This window comes from Anas acuta, chromosome 9 (genome assembly GCF_963932015.1).
Source record: "Anas acuta chromosome 9, bAnaAcu1.1, whole genome shotgun sequence".
NCBI lineage: Eukaryota > Metazoa > Chordata > Aves > Anseriformes > Anatidae > Anas > Anas acuta.
The window spans coordinates 17354240-17378744 of NC_088987.1; the positions used below are offsets into that span (position 1 = coordinate 17354240).

Genomic DNA, 24505 nt, shown 5'->3' on the forward strand with positions numbered 1-24505 from the left:
AAATAGGCCTTCTGCAAAGCAACAGCGTGGACAGCCTTGTGGTCGTTACAAATGTGGGTTACTTCCTCATAGAATATCCTACTGTTAGTCTCTCCTTACTCTTGCATCTCTGGTAGTGTTTGGGGATCTGGTGCAGTGCAGTGGTGGACTCCAGTGCTGCTGATCAGGGACAGTCTTACCAATACATGTCATTATTTTTTTTGCTTCAATGGAACCAAGCTTTTTAAGGGTTTCTAGGTATTTGTCTAATAGAAATACTCTGGTAAAGTAAATGCTAGTTGATTACTATGGCTATTATAGATAGTAACTGAATCACTAAAAATGAGTTGCACTCTACAGCTAATGCTGAATTCAGCAATATTTTCTTATAGGTGGATAACGTTGTTGCTGCAGAATATGAATTGGAATATCTGCTTTTGGAAGGACACTGCTATGATATTACTACTGGACAGCCACCTCGGGGACTCCAGTTTACACTGGGAACTTCAACCAATCCTGTCATCGTAGATACCATTGTTATGGCCAACTTGGTGAGCATTTGATTGAAACTGGCAACAAATAACTTGGGTTCTCCAGTCAGCACAATTCCTCACGTTAAACCATTAAATATCTTTTAGTATGTATGCTGGGGATATATGGCATTACTTGCATTCCACAGTTGCTTGCAAGTATCAGAACCACATCATTCTTCACACTGATGTCTAAAACTCTGCAATAAACTTGTCTGTTTCTTACCTTTTAAAGATGCACTTCTTTCCCTTTAGCTTGCTGAGGAGGATATTCTAGAGTATCTTAAAATTATGCCAATATCTCTAGGTAACCTTTTTCCAGGACAGGTCAGGCATGCCTGTGGGGTCAAAGAAAAAAAAAAAAGAATGGGACACTGAGACGTTGCTACAAATGTTTGTATATTTTTGGTTTAATAATCTACATCATGAAATAAAATTCTCAGATCTGGAACCTGAAAATTGAACAAGAAATGTATATAGTACTGGAAATTTACATTGTAATTTTTTAGGTTTTGCAGAAGGGAAATCTTGAAATATACAACCTGCGTTACTACTTCCTGCTGTAGCTGAAATACCAATCTGTATAGCTTCACAATAGATAAAAATTATGTTTTTAGAGGCAAACCTTTCACAGGCTGCTGTGTAATTACCAACTAGTGTTTAGAAATTAGCTCATTCCTTCTGCAGAAACAACTTTACAATTGTGCTGTTCCTACCAAGACACTCTGAAGACTTTTTGTCATCTAAAAATGAAGCTGGACCTTTTAATAATTGTCTTTCTCTTTCAAAAAACTAAGGATTTTGAATGGAACTTCTAAGTTTTGTGGTGTTACCCACACCCATACATGCTTACTTTTCTGGGTTTTAAGGCCTTATGGTTATATTAGTCAGCTAGCTTACAAATAACTATTTCCAGATATAACAGTGGGTCAAAATACATGACTTACAAATCTGTTTTTCTGCATTTGTGTTTTCTGGAAATTGGCAGATACTCTTTTCCCTTTACAGGGTTACTTCCAGTTAAAGGCCAATCCTGGTGCATGGACTCTAAGACTGAGAAAGGGCAGATCTGAGGATATCTATAGAATCTACAGGTAGGACGGCACAAGAGATACCTTGATATTTTCCTTGTTAAACTTCTGAATTAGATATATGCATGCTAATACCTGAATCTAACAGTTCATTTGCCAAAGTGTAATTGAACTGAACAGCAAATAGCATTTTGTACTGTACGTAAGTGATTTGAGATGAAATAAATGAGTTCCTTTACAAAACTCAGTCTGTGTTCAAATATATGTATTTGTTAATCTTGTTGCATGTCTCAAACCTTTCTTACAATACTAAGCTTTAAGAATATGTAGAAAAACATGTAGAAGAAATAAAGGACATATTTCTACTTTTTAGTAAAGGCAGTGTTTTCGAAAAAAAACAAACTAAAAGTGATTTTACTGTATTTTCAGCCATGATGGCACAGACTCTCCACCTGAAGCTAATGAAGTTATTGTTGTTCTCAACAACTTCAAGAGCAAAATTATTAAAGTGAAGGTGAGTATAAAAACTGGATTTGCTCTTAAAAAAGACTCTTTGACCAGCAGTGGGGGAAGAACCGTTGAGGGCCTGATGCTCCCTTCCTACAAGCTTACATTAGAAGCAATTTGCAAAACGTTCACATCGCAACACTTATAATAGAGGGAATTGTCTGTAGACTCAGTTTTGTTTCTTTTGACACAGGAGAGAATGACATGTAACTGGTGTTCCTTTTGGATGCATGTGAGAAGCAATTATGCTTAAATTTTACTGACTCGGTTATGCTTATTACTTATTTAAAATACATGACTTTTTTTCTTATAAAAAGTGTAGTTATAAACATTCCATGTGTCCGCTGAGACAGTATTTTTTGTTACAGATAAAATTTACTCATCTGGTAATATGTTATCTATCAATCTGATAGAATAGGTGAGGATACCTTTTTATTAAAAGGCAATTTATTAATCTACTGTCTTTTAGGGTTGCCTATTATATAACAATGTAGCTGAAAAGCTTAAAGAGGATGACTGGTAAATGTTGGTTGTGACACATCTGGTTCATGCTTCCTCACAGGATTTACTTGTGTTGGAGTAATTCTGGGATGTTTTCTTGCTTTTTTTCCTTTTTTTCTCCTTTTTTTTTTTTTTTTTTTTGCCTTTCCTTTTTCTGTCACACCTACTTAACTGCTTGGGAGTTTCAATGGCAAATAATACTTTCTAGAAATGGAAAGTGATGTTGAGGTTTTGTGTTGTTTTTGGGGCAGTTTGCTGGTTTATTTGATTTTTTTTTTCTCTGCTAATTTCCACCAACAAGGATGGTCACTAAATACCTCTTAGCAAAGCATTTTTAACCATCTAGACTAACATGCCCTTGGTTATCTGAGAACAGCTTTGGAATCTATTTTCAAAATGTCAGTTCACTACCAAGCTGTTTCTCCAGACAGCCTAGGTTACCCATCAGCTAACTGGACATAACTGAAATGGATACTAACAGAGCTAGTGTCACAACAACACTCCATAGCTGTTTGCCCCATATCTAGTTCCACTCACTAAAGCAGTGATATGTTTCACAGGTTCAGAAGAAACTAGACATGATGAACGAAGATCTACTAAGTGATGGTACCAGTGAGAATGAATCTGGATTTTGGGAATCTCTCAAATGGTAAAGCTAATTCAACAATAACCTGCAAGCCTCTTGAAACTGGAAAACGTCTTTTTTGATAACACAGCTAGCTCCGTGATATTTCATATGCATTTGTTAAGACAGCTTGAGTTTAGGGCTTGACTCATCAAAGCCGTGCATCACTAGCTCCCGGTCTTTCATAGGACCCCTCTGTTTCTAGAGAACTGAGGTTACTGCTTTGCCCTGCTTATGTTCCCTTACCACCTGTGCTACAGGGAAGGCAGAAAACTGTTTGTTTCCAAGAGCTGTATCTCAGCCAGGAATCTTTCAACTGAATAGGCGGTTACATATAAGTTACTGGGTCGTCCACGCTGGTGTATGCAGTGCTCTGCCTTGTGGACTGTGATGTCCAGACTGAGGAGGAGGACACCAAACCGTGCAGTTGTACTATATTAAACAAACACCATAGGGATTTTTAATCTGTTACACTCTTTTCTGTGTAGTTGGGCCTTAACTATCTTGCCTCTCATATAAACATATTCATCCTTTCAGGGGATTCACAGGAGGACAAAAGAATGAAGATGTGAAACAGGATAAAGATGATGTATTAAATATATTCTCTGTGGCTTCAGGACACCTTTATGAAAGATTCCTACGGTTAGTTCAGAATTTATATTCTGGGGGTCTCAAATGGTAAATGTGCACTGCTGTTCACAAGTAAAAAGGTTAGAATTTGCAAAAATATTAAAAAAAAAAAAAAAAAAGCTCGTCTTTTTTTTCTTTACCTCTGCTGTATTACAGTAACTTTTGTCTGCCTGCTATGCAGACATTCAAAATAGACATAATTTAATAGATAGCATGTTGCTGCCCTAGAAATTTCTCCTTAGAAAATAATTAAATACAGATACTTTGTTAAGAAATTTTAAGTCACAGTTGCTTTGGAAGAGAATCTGAACTTCTGTTCTCAACACTGTGAAAACCAACAGATTTTATATTTTAGATAAAATTAAGCAATATCTAATAGGGTGAAGCTATCCACTTTTTCTTCATGCACAAAGATCAGTAATCTCACATACTATAGTTAGTCTAGTGTAAAATAGCAATTTGTACTCTGTTAAGCAGCTGATCTCTAGCAGGTGGTAGCTATTCCTGTAAATGTTTTATTTTTTCTTTTGATAGCATAATGATGTTGTCTGTGCTGAAACATACCAAGACTCCTTTAAAGTTCTGGTTTCTGAAGAACTACTTATCGCCTACATTCAAGGTTTGTTATTAATTAGAAATTTATTCTGTTGCAGAAAAAGTAAATAAGAAAAATGTTTTGACTTGTGCATCATACTGTTATGTAAACAGTATGTACGCTTTCTTGTCTCGTATACCTTCTATTTTGACAAAGCATAGAACTAGCTTTTGGAAATAGTGGGCTCCTGTTGAAGGTAAATATTTAAGAGAAAAGCATTTACTAGTAAAATGATACTTGAAAGAGTTTGAACTTTTTTTTTTTTAACTCGCATGGTAATGGTATAGACTTTGAGATGAAATTCAGGGCTATAAAGATTCATCTAATACATAATGGTTGAAAGAGCATAGGAAAAAAAACTACCAGAGAAGCAAAGGCTTACCAACTAGGTATGGTGAGAGCTTCATAAGGGAGTTATTAAAATCATCTTTTCAGACTGACTGGAGTATGCGAGTGGTGCATGCTAGAGTGCTACAGGCTCCAGATGAATGTAGCTGGAAATACTTAATGTTGTCTGTGATACTTCATGAATCAAATAGCAGAATTCATACCATAACCGGGACATAAAAGAATGTCAAAACTGTGTATTTCAGGAATTCAGAACTTTTAACATGTAATATTAGGAAGCAGCCTTTCTTAGAGAATCTTGCCAGGTCATGAGCTCAAAGGGAAATAATTAGCAGTGTCCCTGTCACTACAAAAATGGTCTGTGCTGTGACTGCTCTTGGGGTGGTACCCCCTTCCCTTGCTAACAGTCATGTTCTACCAGTATCCCTTGGCTAAATGTGTGCTCTCCCACTGTGAGAGGAGGCCTCACAGATGTGAATATCAACTGATCAGATCGGATAGTGGGACAAGTTGTTTCAGTAAAGGATTTTTCCTGATTCTTTTCTCGTTTTATTATTTCCATGTACTGCTTTGTACAGTTCTAAATAATAACTCTCCCATATTTGAATTCTACAAATTGAGTAATGCATTCTTTTAAACTGATCTATATGGATCACTATAAAATGGCTTATAAGGAATTCTGCAGTGAAAGGATGCCAAAATAGTTGTCTCATGATCGTTGGCTTTACAATCTATATTGATTGTACAGTTTGGGTTTATGTCATCTGTCTGAAGTAACTGTGAAACTGCAGTTATTCTTTCTGCTATTAAATTTCTTCATTCCAATGTTCACTGACTTACTATGGGACTTAAGTCTATTTCTTGTAATGCACTTTTATTTCTCCTGCAGTGTAACAAAGAACTAAGATAAGCTACTTTTTTCCTCCTCCCTCTGCAGGAGTTCATCCCATACATGGCAGAGAAGTATAATTTCCAGTATGAGCTTGTCCAGTATAAATGGCCACGCTGGCTTCATCAGCAAACAGAGAAACAGCGTATCATCTGGGGTTACAAGATCCTCTTTCTAGACGTGCTCTTCCCATTAGCTGTTGATAAAATCTTATTTGTGGATGCTGATCAGGTAACACAGAGGATGGAATTACTTGATCTTTTTCCTTTCTTCCTCTCTAAGAGTAGTATATTCTTGAATACAATTTCTGTGTTGTTACAAAGGTTGCAAGTTTGGGCATTTCACAGGCATGACTGAAGGTTGATTCTATAACTACAGTATGCTTCAGTATGTTTTTTTCCTGCCTGTTCCCAGAAAATTTGTTTTTGTTGGCCTGTTTCTTACTTTTTCTCTGGTTCCTCACTCACTTGCTGTTGTGATTCCAGCTAGTTTGCCAAACAGATTCTGATTTTACCCTGCCTCTTCTCCAGTTCCAGTTCTGTCTGTTCTCCCAGGCTGCAGATCACTTAGCACACACAGTGTTTTCCTAAGTCACCAAACACCCTCCTCCTCCCACTCCCCTGCTTTTGACTTGGCCAGATCTGAATGGCTTTCAGAGGAGTGAGAAACTAATTCCCTGGAGCATGAAGCCATGCCCTGCTGCAAAGCAAACAATATCTGTTAAGGCTTTGTGTGCGCTTACTGCCTGAATGGTTTGAAAGTACAGGGTGCGTGTGCAGTGAGAACTGCCAACAAAAATTACTTCCAAAACTTTTATGAAATTGAGAAGTATGGATTATCAACATGTAAATATGAAATACCTTTGGCATAGGTACATCATGATCCCATGTCAGTTAAAACCATTACAACTCATGCTTACGTATCACCTAGGTTAAATTCCAAGCTATGCTGTTCTCAATTTATCCAGTTTTTGCTCTGTTTTTAAAAGATATATTAATGTAGATTGTTTCTGCTAGAGTAGTATTTTAAGAGTAGTATTACTGCCACAGTGTCTGTATCAGAAAGACATTAGAAAGCCTCATCTCTGAAGGGTTTGCAAACTTTCAAGAGGAAAGGAAACCAAAGGATCATAGCAGAGTTCATTTATAGTGAGAATTTTTGTTGCTTGCTAAGCAACAATTTGGCACTTAAGTTGTCAAGCAAACCCCTATCAGATTACTTAAGTTTAATTGATCCAGCTCCAGTGAGACAGTGGCCTTGGTGCCCTGTTTTTGTACTACATATGCATAATGCAGATGATGGTAGAGAAGAGTAACAGATGATTTGTCTTTTCACTGTTAGCTCCGTTTGAATTCAATCCTAACCAGCATTTCAAAATAACCCTTGGCAGGCTTCTACAAATAAAAATAAAATGTCCTTTCCCTTCAGATTGTGCGCACAGATCTAAAGGAATTAAGAGATTTCAATCTAGATGGTGCTCCTTACGGTTATACTCCGTTCTGTGACAGTCGAAGAGAAATGGATGGCTACAGGTTCTGGAAATCAGGATACTGGGCAAGTCACTTAGCTGGAAGAAAATACCATATCAGGTACTGAAGAGTTATTCCCCCCCCAAAATGCAAGTGGAAAGCTTTTGCTATGAATTAGAATTAGCAGAAAACTAGCTGAGGTCCACAGCACTGCAGTGAACCACTTTTTGCTTACTGTTGCTTCTTTAAGGTTCCATTGCCTCTGGTCCATTGGAAGCACTAGGGACACTGAAGTTATTAAGTATGATACAGCTTTTACAGATGAAGAACTGAAGTGTTAACTAAACAGGCATCTTCATTTGTTAATAACAAATGTTGGAAGAAGGGACTGCATGACAACAAAGCTAAGATAGATTTGTTGAGTATTTTTTTGCGTACGTGCCATGACCTTAGTTAGAACTGCTTTCCTTCCTTATATTAGATAATCTATTGGTGGCAGTATATCAAATTGTTTTTAACATTAAATCTCAGGGTCTACTGGTGCTGCAGTAATTTACGTGTCAGTCAAATGTCACTGCTAACTATGTCATCTCCATGTAGTGCCCTGTATGTTGTGGATCTGAAGAAGTTCAGAAAGATAGCAGCTGGAGATCGACTCAGAGGACAATATCAGGGTCTTAGTCAGGACCCTAACAGTCTGTCTAACCTCGATCAGGTGTGTATTTAGTTCATTGTACATACGCATGCATGTACTGTGATATGATGCCAAATTAGGACCTCTCCTGTCCTGGCCAAATATCTACCGAAGCCAAATGCCAGTGGCAGTCCCATTACTCCCTGCCATCAAATGAGGCACATGTGCATAGAACCAAACATAGATGGTAGGCAGAAGCAACAGCTTCCTCTTACCTGTCTTCAGACTGTCAGTTTTTCCAGTATACTCCAAGGTAAATATGTAACACAGCTGAACTTTAAGAAGAATGTATCTGAATGTTTCTTCAGCTCTGCTGAAGAAACAAAGTTTCTTGAGCTGTCTGGCTCCAAGTGGTTTACTGTGTACTGACTTGATAATGTCAGTACAAATACGATATAAGGAAATAAAGCTTATACTGTTATGCATGGAAAAGTAACACGGCATTTTTATTTACTTAAGAATGGTCTTCAAACTCCAGTACATGTTTGACACAGGTTTGCTCTTAGACTTAAGTTCCAACAAAGTAAGATTAACAATTGTATTTTTCAGTTTCGTATTTTTTTCCAAATGACTGGTTGGAATGAAAGGTTGATCTATCACTTTTCACTTGTCCTGGGGAACAAACCTCTCTACTCACAGAAATCACAAAACTTCTCAATGCTGTCTGGTGGGACAGTTGTTCCCCCAGCACTGCACCCTGTGGAAACTGCTACTAAATCTTACTCTTCACAACAGGATTTGCCTAACAACATGATCCACCAGGTGCCAATTAAATCACTGCCACAGGAGTGGCTTTGGTGTGAAACATGGTGTGATGATTCCTCAAAGAAGAGAGCAAAAACCATTGATCTAGTAAGTACAGTATGGCTCCCTCACTCTTATGTCAAATAAGATAATGACAAATTTTAGGGCGTTTCCCAATCTCAGATCTAGGTGCCTCATCCTATATTTTTACTTCAGTGTTTTCAGTACTTCATTTTTTCCCCCTTATATTCAGTATTTTTCTTAGAGGGGTGGCGCCATGAATTTGTGAAGAGTCTTTACACTGTACTCTAGCTGAAATACTGGTGTGTACTAAGTGTTCACTAACAACAGATTAATTCCACCAGGGGGAAGCATTCCTCTGTTCAGTAAATAGAGCTTATTTATGCATTAAGTGTTTGAACAGTTTGTGTGTTTTGTTTGCAGTGTAATAACCCAATGACCAAAGAGCCCAAGTTGCAAGCAGCAATGCGTATAGTTCCAGAATGGCAGGACTATGATCAAGAAATCAAACAGCTCCAGAGTCTTTTCCAGAAAGAAAAAGAAACAGGAACACCAGCTAAGATGTCAGGACAACACACACAAGGTAATCTTTCTGACTGTCTTCCTTCTGCTGCAATCTCCTTCTTACCTGTTTGGACTGGGGTGAAGCCTCGTGCTCATTCACTGTAAGCTTGCACCATGTAACGGCTTGCATGGAGGATGTGTTAAATTGTGTTAATTGCCTATTTTAATGGCACAGAAGCACTTTGCCAAGTCAGGCACGTGTAACTTGATGCTGAAACCTAGAGAACAGAGAGATCTATTTCTTACTTTTTTCAGTTCCATTAAAGATCCTCCCTGTTCCTGCAATTTTATGAACCTGGCCTTATCTTAACCCTTAATTACAGTGCCATTATAGATATAGGGGAATTAATTGTTCTTCAGTCCCAGATAACTTTGCGAAGAACAAGTGTCTGGGGTTTGAATATTAAGTTTCAAACCAATTTGCAAATTAAGGAAGCTGGAAATGGAGTATTTATTCTTCTCTCCTCTTCTACAGATCAAGCAGCTCATGTGGAATTATGATCCATGGAGAAAAACTCAAGTTAGACTGTTTCATAGACAATTTTTATATTGAAAGCTTGTTTTTTTCCGGTATGTCTGCAAAACTGCTGAATAATTGAATGGGATGATGTATGCATTTTTATTACTTGCCTATGGGTTAATTTCTGCATATGAAATAAGATCTGGATTGCTGGAATTAGCATTACTGTTTTTTGCACCTGTGGTGGCAATGAAAGAGCCCATGATGGAGTTTAGCATTTCAGAATCACAACTTCAAAATCCACTGGAAAAGCCACAGCCTGTTCCTTCAGCTGTTGCTACCTCCACAACTGATGAAGATCCTATTAGCCTCAGATCTAACTTGAGAGCCTGGAAAATGCAGACACAGCAATCTGAACTAGACTAGAACAATCTGAACTGGCTAGAACGTAAGTCCTAACCTCAACTGGTGGAGTTAATTTTTCCAGGTAACTTTAAAAGGCTCAGAATCATCAGGCCTTGAATTGGGATACTGTTTCATCTGCAAGTTTTCAGTCAAAAATGCTTTCTCAGATTTCTTCAGTATGCCTTTCATTTTTTATCAAATTCAGCATTACCTAGTCACCATTTCCTGTCATCTTTTATTGCCCAACTTTTGAAGGTTGGGCTTAATGTAAAGCTATTGCAATCTATGTAAATGCCCATCCCAAATACAAATGCCTAAGCTTACAATGTGAGCAGAACATTAAATCTGACAGTTCAATTAATCCTAGCCCATCTGACTGGAAATAAAAGTGCCCTCCTTCCTTCTTGCTCAAAATTTAAACCGATCTGTAAAACTGGTAGGGTTTTACTATTTCTGTGGTTCACTGATTCATGAATGTTTTCTTTTGTTTATGGAAAAAATCTGTGGAAGCTTGGAAGCTTTTCATCATGTAAATTTCTTTATTTTTCTTTAAACAGAGATGTTGTCACATGAATAAAAACTTCGGAGTTCTTAGGTCTTCAGCTTTAGTTCACATTCAGTCCTTTCATCCTTTGTTTTTTTGTTTTTTTTTTTTTGCTTGCACACATTCTCCTAACTTGATATTTGGATTTTTGAATATTTTAGTTGCATTTTTTTTCATTTACTGTACAGACAAGGAAACAATTTGCTCCTAGGATAAGTTATATTGGGCTCGTTTTGTAATTCATAGTTGTGGTTTAATTTTTAAAGATAACTGCAATAGTTACTGTTGTACAAACATACCCCTTAAAAATCCTTAAACCCTGCTTCCCTCATTCAGTAAGGTTATTGTCTACTCCCTAGAACACTGAGACATGGAAGAGTTGAAATACAAGAATTAAACTAGCATTTCTATTCTAAAATAAAATGTAGCTCCTTATACCTTGCTTCTTTAGAAATCCAGATTAGGATCATTTCCATCTCCTATGTTTTTATACGGGTAAGCATTCTGTGCTGTAAGAGCTTCACACTAAAGTCAGGCTTATTTTAAGATATTTGTCTGGAAATATTGTATTATATGTGATATACATGTTTTGGAGGAATCTGTAAGACAGCAGTTGTAGAGTTCAAACTGTTCAGAAGGGCAATGCCTCAGGATAGGCAGCTTAAGAAAATGCCCAACTCAGTAACCACACTCTTAAAGAAGATGTTGAGAAGAAAGAGGGTCCCTTATATGTACAGCACTGTCACTGCTGAATGGGTCAGTAAACTAACCAGTCATGCTGCATGCACATTGCTAGTAAGTATTGAAAATGGTAACTCCAGAAAAGTAGTGGAAAGGCCAGTCTCCCTCTGTTGAGAGTGACTGCTAAGCAAATGTGAGAGGGAGATATCAAACCATGAACTGAGTATGAGTTTTCAGCTTAGGTATCTTCCCCTTTGTGGGGTTTTCAATTCAAGTAGTCTCCTTGATGCTTTGGAAGTTACACATGGCTCATGCTTGCTGTCAAACTGTTCTAGTTAAGGCTAAGCAGGCTTGCACTAAAATTCTTTCTGGTGTAGAAAACAGTAACGTGTCTGCCAACAAATTAAAATAATTCAATATTACGTTAATTAGCCTGTTTTAAAGAGATAATGTAACACCTGTAATGCTCTTCTTTCTGTGTTCAGCTACAACCCACTTACACCATGCTGGAGCACATGGAATGGCACACAAGCAGGGGACAGCAGGGGAGGCTTATATAGGATGGGTGGTGTGTGGGTAGGGGAAAAGTCTGTCCCAGCACTCAGAACAAGAAAATTGCAAGTTTTTTGCAAAACAAGATCTTCTGCTATCAAACATCTTTGGCTTCACTTTTGTCAAATATTATCTGAAGCTAGAAAATACAGTAACCTCTGAAATCGAGCACAGTATTTTCAAGGCCTTGTTTGGAGTTGGGTAGGAAGAAAATATTTTTTTTTTTAGTAAATGTCAGTTATAGAATTATCTTTAAGTATGCTCTCCTCCATTTTAATAGTTAATGTATGCACTTAAACAGCCATGTCACTACTTGTTTTTTTCTTTTTAGCAAGCTATAACGAGGAGGAAAAATTCTCTAATGGAGACCATACTCTTCTGTTCATTTTTTTATTTAAAAAAACTAAATTAATTGAAATAAGAAGAAACCAGACACACATGTATTGTGAGGTTTTGTACATTTTGCTGTACTTCTAAGAGTCCTGTACCTATTCTTAAGTATATTATAAAATCCACATGGTACTAGTCATTTTGAATGTGAACTACTACAGTTTTTCCTGGAAAGCTACTGTTTATTTGCACGCAAGAGTAACAATGAAAGGAGGATATTCACTTGTTTTAGATCTGTGCGTATGCTTGCTGGTAGTGCTCAACTGGGCCTTAAAAGAAAATCTTCAGCCAAATAAATCTAAAAAGCATCTTATTCCAGGATGATTACTGAAACGGAGCTATTTCTGATCATGCCACTGAGGGCCTGTTCCTGTAAACTTGTAAAACTTACAAGAAATAGAAAATTGAGGTTAAAGAGGTTGCAGCATAACTTTGGATCGTCAGTCTAGAAAGCTACTTCTGTGGTAAAGTGATGATGCTGTTTCTCATCTCTGGCTCTAACAAGTTTGTCCTGTTGGCGAGATGTTCACGCTAAAAACCCCACATTCTTTTAAAAGGAAGATGTCCCTGCCTTACTGGAAAATAAGTAGAGAAATACTGAAGTATGTTGTTAAGCTATCTCTTCATTGAGCTACTGGTGCATTTCTTGTAAAAGAAGGAAATGAAAGGGGGTGGGATTTAAAAAAAATAAAAAGTAACAATCCAGTTGTTTTTTTTAGGAACCAAATCCTTTATAAACCATTTGGTCTCTCCACTTCTGTAATCTCTTAAAGAATATGCCATACCTCTGTGGCACCGCTACCTAGTGAACCAAGACGGGGAGTTACTCTCGAATGAATATTGAATGAACCTGAACTGAGGTTGCAGGGAGTTTCGTAGCTCAGTGACAACAATAAGATGACTAACAGAATAAATTTCTGTTCTTTACCTCTGTCTCTCATGTCAATTATTTTGGTTCTGATAACTGATGTTTTAACGGCATTACTCTCAGTACGTTTTGTTCACTTACTCTTGTATTCAGCTGTGGTACTTTCTAAAACGATTACACAGGAAGAGTTTTAGAGTTCCTTTTCCATGCTGGTCTTGCTAAGAATGGTATTAAAATAACACTTAAAGGAGACTATTGAAAAAGTCTTACATTTAAGGTTACCTTACATTAAGGTAAAGTGTTTATTTTTCCAACTTTACCTACTAATAAAAAATTAGTGCTTTTAGGTTAGTTTTCTAGTCTTATGCTATTAAATTCATAGTAAACAGAAACGTTACTGTTCTCAAATCATAATTCTTACAACTACAAAGCTGAATCTGGATTTTGTCAACTCTGAAAAACCCACGGAAAGCTAAGAAAAGGCTCCAAAACAGAGTCTTTATTTATCAAAAAACTGAAAAGTAGATGGTTTTGCACAGAATCACAGAATTTCTAGGTTGGAAGAGACCTCAAGATCATCGAGTCCAACCTCTAACCTAACACAAACAGTCCCCACTAAACCATATCCCTAAGCTCTACATCTAAACGTCTTTTGAAGACTTCCAGGGATGGTGACTCCACCACCTCCCTGGGCAGCCCGTTCCAATGTCTAACAACCCTTTCAGTAAAGAAGTTCTTCCTAACATCTAACCTAAAACTCCCCTGGTGCAACTTTAGCCCATTCCCCCTCGTCCTGTCACCAGGCACGTGGGAGAACAGGCCAACCCCCACCTCACTACAGCCTCCTTTAAGGTCCCTGTAGAGAGCAATAAGGTCGCCCCTGAGCCTCCTCTTCTCCAGGCTGAACAAGCCCAGCTCCCTCAGCCGCTCCTCGAAGGTGCAGTTGAATGTCAGAAATGTGTATTTGGTCTTGTACAGTAGGTTGTCTGAACTTGCACAGGTTTGGAAAGCAAGAACAAATCCTAGGAGACAAAGCAGAAAAGGAAGCAGCAAGAAAAAAATATGCCACATGTAAGCCCCTCCCTTTTAATGTTAAAAATATGCAGCAGTGAGTTGCTGTAGCTGCCCACCATGTCCTGCCTGCCTCTGGACCTCTTGCCACATGTGCAAGGCATTACTTGTGTGTCCAACCTGGCAGTTCACTTCCTCAACAGTGAATTTAAAAGTAATTTCCAGCAACTATAGCTCACTCTCATCCATAAGCAGAGCAAGCTTTGCCACTGAAAGATTTACTGACCTGCTCTGAATTAATGGCCTGGGGAGACTCAGTTACCACGTGGAGGTGAGTGGAGATGCTCAGAGTGTAGGTGCAAGCCTCAGGGCTGGGACTTGGGAAGAACTGAGCTCCCAACACCATTGCAGATCCACCCAGCTGCTGCACAGTTCCTCACTCACACATCTCACCAACTTATAACCATAAAATGTTTTGTGTTTGACAAGTCCAGCCTGACTTGCAGTCACTGCAGAAATGCCTGAAGTGCACCCCAGGAAAGGAATTAAACCTGTGCCCTCTGGAACAAAGACTCAGAAACATGCCAACTCCTTACCACAGCCACTACAGGAGCAACACAAAGCACAGCTCCCTCGAAGGCAGCTGACCTTCCCACACCCTGCAGCTTCCACACAGCTGCCCTGAGTCACCACAGAAAGGTTCATCCTGATGCTGTATTTACATATAACACTTCAACCTTGGCTAGCGTTGACAGTGTAAATATACTAACGTTCAAGCCAAAAGAATTCAAGGAAATGCTCTCTGCATCTGCTTTGCCTTCCTCTTAGCCATATACCTGTACTTAGCCAGTCAAAAGCATTGTTGGTGGATTCTACACTCCATCTGTTTTGATTCAACATATGGATCTTTGCTGACTTGAAGATAATTAAAAGACTTCTCCCCCTACTCTCCCTTTCTGTCTGCAGCGCATATGCCAGCTGCTTGTTGGAATCCAGATAATTGATGAGCATTCCCTAATCAGGAAACTCGAGGAGAATCATTTCTGACTGCTAGGGTTTATTGCTGACTGGACTTTATTAGGATTGTTGCTAAGACATATTACCTTGTGCTTGGAATACATTGAATTTGTTCCTCATTGGACAAATTGGGGTTTGATGAGGAATGAAAGCCATGTTTCTTCTGTGTGAAAATCTGGAATAAAGAACTCTGAAATACACTTGGTAATGGCACAGCAGGGTCCTCTTGTGTGTCTGGGCAGCTCAGGGAAGAGGCAGTGATGAGGAAGTGCTCTGCCTCTGTACCTGCTGCTGTTACTGCACCTCAGCACAAACACGCTGGAGGTGGAGGACACTCCCGAGCACACTGCTGAGCCTGCAAGCAGGGGGGAAGCACCCTGGCACCCGCTGGCAAGCACTTAGCTCATTACTGAGCTCTCCCAGCTTCCAGGGATGGGAGGGGACTGGCTAAGACTCACACCCATCTTTAGGAGTGGGCAGCCAGTTACCTAGCTGAATGCCATGCACTTTGTCACCAGCTTCAGAGCTCACTAGTCCCATCTCTGTTGGATGCTGTTGTATTTTCCACTACTGCTCCTCTACTAACCACAGCCACCCTTGGTACAGCACACACTCACAGCTCCCTGCTACAGCATACCACAAAATGGAGAAACAACTGCTTTGTTTGCTCAAATCGGTTCCCAACAGCAAAGCCATGCATCTCTTTTTGTCTTTTTTTTTTTTCCCCCTTCCCTTTTCTGGGGAGAGTTTCTGCCATTCAAATTTGCTACATCTTTCTCTGCTGAAAAGAACATCTCTAAGATCTTACTCTGTTAGATCCAACATTTTCTCCACCTGTGTTACTTACAACAAAGAAAGTGAGGACTTCAGAGTTCAACGCAGTACCTTCATCCTTTAAACTGTTTTCTTGATATTTTCTGGTTTGCTTGGTTGATTTTTGATTTCTTAAATAAAGAAAAGGAACTTTTGGCACCAAAACTGAATATATTATTCCAAGTATTCCAGGATCAATTTCATCAACACTGCACAAAGAAAAACATTAGCATGTGTATCCACGCTCATTTGCCTTTCGTATCTTCCAGCACAACAGGAGGCTTTCTGCCTGTCCTACTGAGAATTTCTTTTGAATTGCTTGTCTGCTACAATCACTAAATCCTTTTATTTTTTTTGACTCAAGAATGTAGTTTCCTATTTCTAGGAAGTTCTTGTGTGTCTTATTCCTAGATGTGTAATCTCTAATTTGCCTTACTGAAATGCTTTTTTTTTTTTTATATATTTTTGTTCCCTTCCAGAAAGAGGCCCCAAGAAATCTGCATTGCTGTGTATGATTCACTGCCGCTAAACAGCTGTCACCACAATTACTTCCAGACCTTTATGAAAGCACTGAATAGTACCAATCACTGCAGAACCTTTACAGGAAAAAAAAAAAAAAAAGATTCTGAAACACCTACTTGATAGGGATTCCCACTAATCATTGCTACTTTGTTAGCAGGTTCTTAATCCTTTTAACGCATGCTCTAGACATCGGCTATATAGTAACATTATTTTGGAGCAACGAGGTAGGCTCTTGTGAAGGATTTATATATGCATTTGATGCTGTTATTAAGCCCAAACCTATCATTCCTCAAAGTCGCACTTGTCGGATGAGAATTATGTTCTGTAAAACCCTCTCAAGAGTCACTTCTGCTCTCAGGACATCACTGATGTCCCAAGAGCTTCCCCTGTGCTGTGTCAGACATCTGGACCAGTAGCCCTTTGCTTCACCTACTGTGGAGCACCAGCCTTATCTTCCGCAGTTACCAAAACCTAACATGACTGGGTTGGTGATTTTCCCATCCACCCCCTCAGACTCTTCTTAAATACCAGTCACTGAGTTTTCCCTTCAGGAGAAAAAAAAAGAAAAAAGCTTAAAATCGTCAGCTGCTTTCCATGTATTGCATCAGACCAATAAAGCTAGGAGTGCTACCAGCAGAGGAACTACAGCACACCACTAGGACTCTTTCTACATACAACACACACACAGGGAGTACCCTGGTTTTATTTTTAAAATTGACACCCTCACCTAGTAACAAATGTAAACGGGTTAAGAACTTTTCTCTCAACGTACTACTTCTTGTCCCTAAATTGAACGGCATTTAAGATCCGTTCAAGACTCTGCTTCTCTCTCATTAAACAAGGCCTTATCAGCTGCTATACTGGCAGCCACGAAGGCCAATTAACAGACATGCTGACCGAATTATGCTCTTACCCCAGCAATGTGTCTCTAGCTGAGAACGGAGGCACGCTGGCAAGCTTATAGGAGAAAACTCTTCACTGCTGTTGATCTGTCCAGACCCACGTAAGAACACACTGTTTTGTTTTCACAGGCCATTTGACTTGCATCTTTTTAAAAAAAGAAAAAGTAGGAGGCTTTATGTCTGCATTTTAATTTTGTGCCTCAGCACGGTGGACTGCTGGCTTGAAAGGTACCACCCGAGTCACCAAACCCGGTACCTGAATGCCACAACTGTTATTGCAAAAATCCCCATTCCCAGATTTACCCAGATCACTTTAAATTGAGGTTTAGATTTCTTACTCCTCCATCCCACTACTGGGAAGCTGTTCAAACCTCAGCACACTGACAGTAATGGAAATCATCTTCCAGTTGCCAACCTAAGCTCACACATGGTAACAGCACACTCATCCTTCCCCTCACGAGAGCATTTGTTGTTAACTTCTACAGCTTTTTTTTTTTTTTTTTTTAAATCCCTGCAGCCACCCCACTCCTTTCCATGCAGCACTTTTACCTTTTCTCATTGAAGAAACAAGCCAAATTCTTTCTCCCCAAAAGCTACCTTTTGGTAGGTGACCCAACTTTCAGCTGGATGCTGGTTACTCAGGCTGACACTGGTGGGCTCAGCGGTAGCTCTTTAGCTGCGTTGTCCCTTTATCGCTACACTGCAGGAAAGCAATCTCAACAGGCTGAATAATGAATGACCTTATTAGCAGATTCTTTGACCTGTAGATGGAGCACGTGCACTGCTGAAAAGAACCATAAGAGCCTACTGACCCCTTGCTAGCAATTCCCAGCAATTTTTATAAATCGGGAAATATTTGTCCCATGTGGCCTGGTGTGACATTCAGCTAAAAACAAAAAAAAGTACAAAGACAGAAAACTGGAGCTTGGCAAGCTCTACCCAAAACAGCCACAAAGAGGAAGAACTGTCATGCCCTGCAGCTGCACTGCGTGCACGTTAAGACACGCAATGAATACCATCTACTGGAAATACTGCTACATTTGCTAGACTTTCTGCCATTAAATTATAAAGGCTTTTGGTGAAGTTCAAAAACAGTTACCTTGAAAAGTCTAACTGCTTCCAGGAAAAGGAGCCGCCAATAGATCCACTTCTGGATCTGTTGTTGTGTTTAACATAAAACCAAACAGAGACACCACATACATGCACACAGTATTTATTAATAACAAAATCCCATGGAGCCACTTCCATTTCACTTACCATCCACTTCCTAGTGCAACTCAAGAGCCAATCTATTCGTTCAAATGAAGATCACCCTGCCTTTTTAGTACTACACTAGAATTAGGACACCTCTTTTACAAAAATTGGTTGATTCTAGGAGAAATGGGCTGGAAACACAGAAATGTTCACACTAGGTTGAGCCAGGTTTATTTGGGCCACTGTCCTGTGTCTGATTATGACCGTCACAAGCTTTTTGATAAAGTGGGCAAAAAATTATGTAGAAAGTAGTTTAGAAACCCCCAGCATAGTTTTAAAACCATCTTCCTACCTCCCACTGCATCAGAATGAACTTGGACGTAAAGGCAGAAGTTAGTACTTCTTACAGGAAGATCACACTTCCAAGAGATGCTGCTTTCTCACATTCCACTTGGAGAAACACTTTTGCCTGGGTAACTCATGTGAGATTCACATAAGGCTCTATAAATCAAGCATACATTTTCAAGGCTTTTATTCTGTCCACTGATACTGATTTGCTTTCTTTTCGAAAGGCTTTGTGGACACCAGAAATACAGCGTTAAAGCACACAAAAGCATGCTGTGACTGAGTCCTGTCACAAAAGTACACGCCTTCTGAGCCGTACATGAGAGCTAAAGGTATGCTCTTTCTACACTTTGAAGTACATTTTTTGTCTGCTTTCCCAAGTACCTGGCTGTTTATTTTTCTGGACAAACCCACTGGGAAGCAAAATATGATCTTTCTCTTCCTTATCTTCGAAGTTCTTGCCTCCCCTGCTTTCCCTCTGCCAGACAGCTAGTACATGGGGAACCTATGGCAATCTTGGACCTGTGGAGCATTGGCATTGCTCCTGATTGCTTAGCACTGCTGATCAAAGCAAGAATTGCATTCTAAAAGCAGGAGAGTGATCTGAAGACAGCTTCAGCCCCAAACACAAGTGGAATATTTTAACCTCTGGAACTTGATTTTCAGCAGAGCCCAAATGTTTCAGGGATGAAGGTGAAAAAGAATGAAATCTTAGGAAGTTCCTGTTTGTAAGGACCTCACCTTGCAACCACCTATGAGCTTCATATATTCATTCACATACTGTGAATTAAGCTGTAAAGCTTAATGCCCATGTAGCGGAAAACAGGAGAAAAGCTGCACTTACAGGTCAGTAGCTGCTTGGCACATTAACCACAACACTGGCCAGGGCACACACCATGCAGAGATGCTCCCAGAAATGCATTTGCTGCTAGTAAACAGCCCAGAATTCGAGAAAGTAAGCCACTGCTTTGGCTACTTCTCAGTATCCTAAACTTACACTAACTGGTTTTAAAGCCCTTGAATTAGGCATATTTTTTGGCTTATTACCACTTTATGCCAAGTTATACTGGGGAAGCACAGTGACGGCCTTCTCTTCTCACACCAGCCCTACCATCAGGGAGACTCATCAGCTTCTGAGCAGTGCTCACCTGGGGCCAAGGGCCTGCCAGCTCCCGGTGCTGCCCTGCCAGCGAGGCGCCTGGGGGTGCCCCAGGAGCAGGGAGAGGACACGGCCAGGACAGGGGGCCCAGGCTGGCCCATGGGTGTCCCGTAGCACAGAACCTTGTGCTCAGCCAGAACGCTGCACTAGAATTTGGCATCATTTGTTTTTCCACTTTTCTTTTTCCCTACCCTCCGCTACCCACGCCTTCCTTATTACCCTGCCTTTATCTCAGCCCACAAGTTTGATATCCTAGCTTTTATGTAACCCCAGCATGAGCATCACATTCAAACTCAGCCCCAAACTCCCTTCTGTTCAGATCTTTAGCTTCCTGGGATTAGGGGTATGGGGAAAGAGGTATATGCCTGTACCGCACACAACAGGAACCCACATTTCAAAGCCTCTTTCCAAAACATCATTTGCTGTTTACCCCAGCATGCCCATGGAGAAGAGGACGGATGTTTCACAAACTAGTTTTCCCATGCTTCCTGCAGCAAGAGTTCAGAGACATAAAACTTGCTCCAAAACAAGTGCTCTGCATGGTCTCAGTCTGTATGTCACAGGAGAACAAGTAAATAAGTAGAGTTTTACTGAAATCAGGAGCTAGGCCACTCTGATGATAGAAATACAAAGCAGAATGAGAGGGACAGGAAAGAATTAATTTATCATCTGATTAGAAAACAATAAACAACCTTCTCTAACTAACCTAATGGCAGGAGGCAAAGTACTAAATAGCACAGAAATAAAAAGGATGCAAAGAAAAACACTGTGGTTTAAATGATGAACTCATGACCTGAAAGCAGATACATTATTTATTTCAATAATTTATGCCCTTTTTGATTCACTTTTGGCTCTGATTTGCTGTCACTGGTGAGTTACAAGGTTATTAATAACACATAACAATGAATAATGTATTCAGTCACACCAACTGAATTTTGTCTGTTTGTATGGCCCAGTGAGCATTTAAAAATTTATTACACTTGAGACTTTTTCTGAATGGTAGCTAAGACCTGCATACACAGACTAGTTCAAACCTATGAAACAATAAAAAAAAAGTCTTAAAGTAATTTCTGGAGAAAAAGCAAACATGAAAGCAGTCAATTGCAAATTTCAATTCAGCTGCTGTGAGTACAGATCAAGGCACCAGAATTTTGGAGAGATTTCCATGCAGAATACCACCTCTGTCATTCAAACAGTCTTTCAGAGCCACAACTTGCAAAACTTTACCAACTACATGAATTTGTTACAAACAAATTGAGTGTATTACCCACACAAATTACACAATCCACTGACTTCCATTCTTTTTCTTTGCTTGAAATGGCATTTCATGACAGTGAAAGAGCAAGTGCCATTCATTTAAAGGCTTGTCCCTCTCAATACCATCCAACCTCATCCAATGTGCAAAATACCATATTCGTTCACATAAAAGCAACATCGTGTAACCATACTTGGCATGTCCAGAGCCAAAAAAAATAAATAAAAGAAGCCAATTACACAAGAAGAACATAAAACAGAGGCACATCCTAGCTTTAGAAGGTGAAATTTGGACTAAAAAACCCCACCAACCTAGGATTATACCAATCTCTTTTGCTAGTATTACCAAAGTTGTAAATCAATCTCATCTGAGCATCTCCTAGTGTGTAGACTGCAGGAGGGAGTAACGTAGGTACAGTCTGACCTGATCTAGTTCAAGTATGGTCCCAGAAATGGCTGGCTTCAGCCTCCTTCCTTTCAGCCACAGAATTAACTGCACACCTTGAAAGCAAAGAGGTTGATCCAGCTGATCTGATGAGAATAACTGCTTTTTTTGGGCGGTGGGTTTGTTTTCTGACAGGCCAGCTTACCAAGCAGGCTGATTCTAAGAACACATCATCACCAAATACAATACAAATAAAAGCGGTAGGAGCAAATGAATTAAAAGTGCGTATATAATGGAAGGACATTGGATATAATGGAAGGTGGTGAGCTGGGACTAAATTGTTATTTTTTTCAGCTGCTGAAAGTTAACATGAAATTATATGCAATGTAGAAGCAAACATTTAAAGTAAAAGTAAGCATTTAAATGAAGCCAGCCTGTGGTTGTTATTGAGAATACAAATGAACTTGTTGATGCCTGAGCCAAGTTACTGCATTAACAACTGTTAGTTCCATTAGAGCTGTAAATAAACAGTCTACAAAAAATGTCCTACAGACTACCCTGGTGCTGTGTGACACATTCACGTTACTGGTATTTACTGAGCAATCCCCACTTATTATTTAAACATGCTTGAATATACTACAGCAAAGTATAATCACATTCCAGAGCTGCATCAAGTCCCTGCAATGAAATGCAGAGAAAAAGAATCCTAAGCTAATTGCCATTGAACTGTGAGTTAATTAATGAGAGCAGCAAATGATAAGATCAAGCAAAAGACTGCCAACAAATTTCAAACTTAACAACTATGACACAGCTGCATGAGCCTGCCGAACCAGTATTTATTTGGACCATTAAAAGCAAAGTAAAGTAACTTAACAGAGAACCAGGGTCCTGCTGTTGATTTAAGGTCAACAGAAAGACAATTTGTGACAGAGATAAATGCCACTTACCCGCTAGGAGAGGAGTGCTGCATCAACAGGCATAAGCCTCCAGGCATTTTCCGAGACCAGCTCCAGAAGAGGTGTCCATTTTCTCTGTTATCAAAGAACCTGTAATGAAAAACAGAGCTCAGTCTAATCAGTGGTTTCAAGGCAATAATTTCACACCACTCAGCTGAAGCAGAACTTCACAGCTCATCAAGTAGCAAGGGGAAAAATGATTTTTGTCCTAAATGAGTTTCTGCCCCCCAGTGAAGATACCAGCAAAAAACATGTCATCGAGTCTTATCTGAGGCCTGGCTAGTGCAGAGGCCATGCACAGGAAAGGATTTCATCACCAAACTAAACACTCACACTGATCAGAAACTACGAATTTTCATTTTCACTCATCAGCACCCCGTCAGATACTAAAGTACATCATTCTGTGGTAACAGCCTGTGTACGTATGCTATTAGTACAGGACATCCACGCGGTCTGTCCGCAACAAACAGAGCACACGCTCACCTGTAACACAGCACATGAGAGCCTGAGCTATGTCTGCTGTCTGTACCTCGTGCTGCAGGCACAGGAACACACCTCACCAACAGCTGTGCTACCTGAAAACATCCCCAGCCCGTGTTTATTTTTTCTGCAGTTCAAACAGCATCAAGATGCTCACGGAGAACACTTCAGGCAAAGCTTGCCTGGTTATGAGGTTTCAATCACTCTGTTAAGGCAGAGGCAGGTTAGGGAGCTCCATGCAAAGCACTCCAGCCCCTAGGCACTCACTCGTGCAACCACTCCCTCGGCAAACAGCACCGGGAGGTACAGCCAGCTCTGAGAGAGGTCAGCCACGGCCTTCACTAGGATCCTGACACCTCCACGGTCCCAACAGCGCTCAGCAGACAGCTTGTTGTTGCTGTTGTTTAATCTAAACCTGTAACATTTAAACTGACCATGGCTGGGGCTGGCGCGCTAATGGGTAATACGCTTCTGAAACGAAAAGCTGCAGATGACAAGAAGCACAGCCCTGCAAAGCCCTGCATGCTGTAGCTCAGTCATTCAGCATGCAGTGCCACATGAACAGCAGTACTGGAAGTGAAATACCCCTCTCTGGCTGTTCTCATCTGACAGACTGTGGCATAAGCAGAACCCGCAGGTTCTGAGGTTCACAAAGCGCACCCGCAATGCACAAGTCTGTTGCTTGCAGTTAAGCAGCTAATACACAACCATTTTGGAAAATACCAATTATTAGCCTGTGCAAAATGAAGTTGCGTACTACTGCTCTACACCTTTTCTGTACCAAAGGTAGCAGCCAAGCTGTAGCCTTGCTCCCATTACTATCTGAAAACAGTAGGAGTATTTGGAGAAAAATAGAAAGCGCACAATGGAATTCCCTGAAAACCATGGGCACAGTGCTAGCTTGTCTCTGTAACACTAACACTGTATTCCTTCTTCAAATCCAGGGCAGGGCCAAAAGCCACATGTTTGGCCAGACTCCAGGGAGGGAGGTCAGGACACTGCAGGCATCAGAGAAAACACCGGGCACTGAAGCTGAGAGAGGGGCTTTGCTAACACCAGTCTCTGCCCATCAGCCCAAGACAGGCACTTCAGGTCCCTTACCCACCTCCTTACTCACACCAACTTTCCTGCACGTGCTGCAGTTTCAACAGCATGGCATGGGAATTGGCTGCAGGGGCAGGAAGGGTGAACACACAAGCTGAGGTTTCAGGCACATCGTGAAATCTGAAAAGGCCAGGAGATCCACACCCGCTCCTAGGCTGATAATGACAGCTGCTGCTGTGGGTCCTGGAAGTCACAGCTTGTGAGGTGTTTTGTTCCATCCTAGAGGCAGGGAGAGGCAGTTTTCCACGGAGTGAAATCATTCCTGAAAATTTAAATGCTTTTTGGATCAGGACCTTAGTTTCTAAGAAACACAAACACTTGTCTCAGACTGTTTAG

The 24505-nt window shown here is 40.1% G+C and overlaps 1 protein-coding gene and 1 long non-coding RNA gene across 4 annotated transcripts in view; one reads left to right on the forward strand and one right to left on the reverse strand.

Annotated features, from left to right (window-relative positions):
* The window catches only part of UGGT1 (UDP-glucose glycoprotein glucosyltransferase 1), a 42125-nt gene extending 31531 nt beyond the window's left edge, over positions 1-10594 (forward strand). For both annotated transcript variants that reach the window (XM_068692027.1, XM_068692026.1), the window contains 12 exons: positions 372-530; positions 1518-1603; positions 1970-2054; positions 3109-3197; positions 3711-3815; positions 4338-4422; positions 5684-5866; positions 7064-7224; positions 7705-7819; positions 8534-8650; positions 8987-9146; positions 9603-10594. In XM_068692027.1, coding sequence (XP_068548128.1) covers positions 372-530; positions 1518-1603; positions 1970-2054; positions 3109-3197; positions 3711-3815; positions 4338-4422; positions 5684-5866; positions 7064-7224; positions 7705-7819; positions 8534-8650; positions 8987-9146; positions 9603-9628 — 1371 coding nt within the window. In that variant the 3' untranslated portion in view covers positions 9629-10594. The remainder of the gene's footprint in view (positions 1-371; positions 531-1517; positions 1604-1969; positions 2055-3108; positions 3198-3710; positions 3816-4337; positions 4423-5683; positions 5867-7063; positions 7225-7704; positions 7820-8533; positions 8651-8986; positions 9147-9602) is intronic.
* Positions 733-24505, reverse strand: part of LOC137861047 (uncharacterized) — a 34291-nt gene continuing 10518 nt past the window's right edge. For both annotated transcript variants that reach the window (XR_011099335.1, XR_011099336.1), the window contains exons 2-3: positions 22577-22675; positions 733-847 (exon numbers count right to left, since the gene is read on the reverse strand). This is a non-coding gene — a long non-coding RNA (uncharacterized lncRNA). The remainder of the gene's footprint in view (positions 848-22576; positions 22676-24505) is intronic.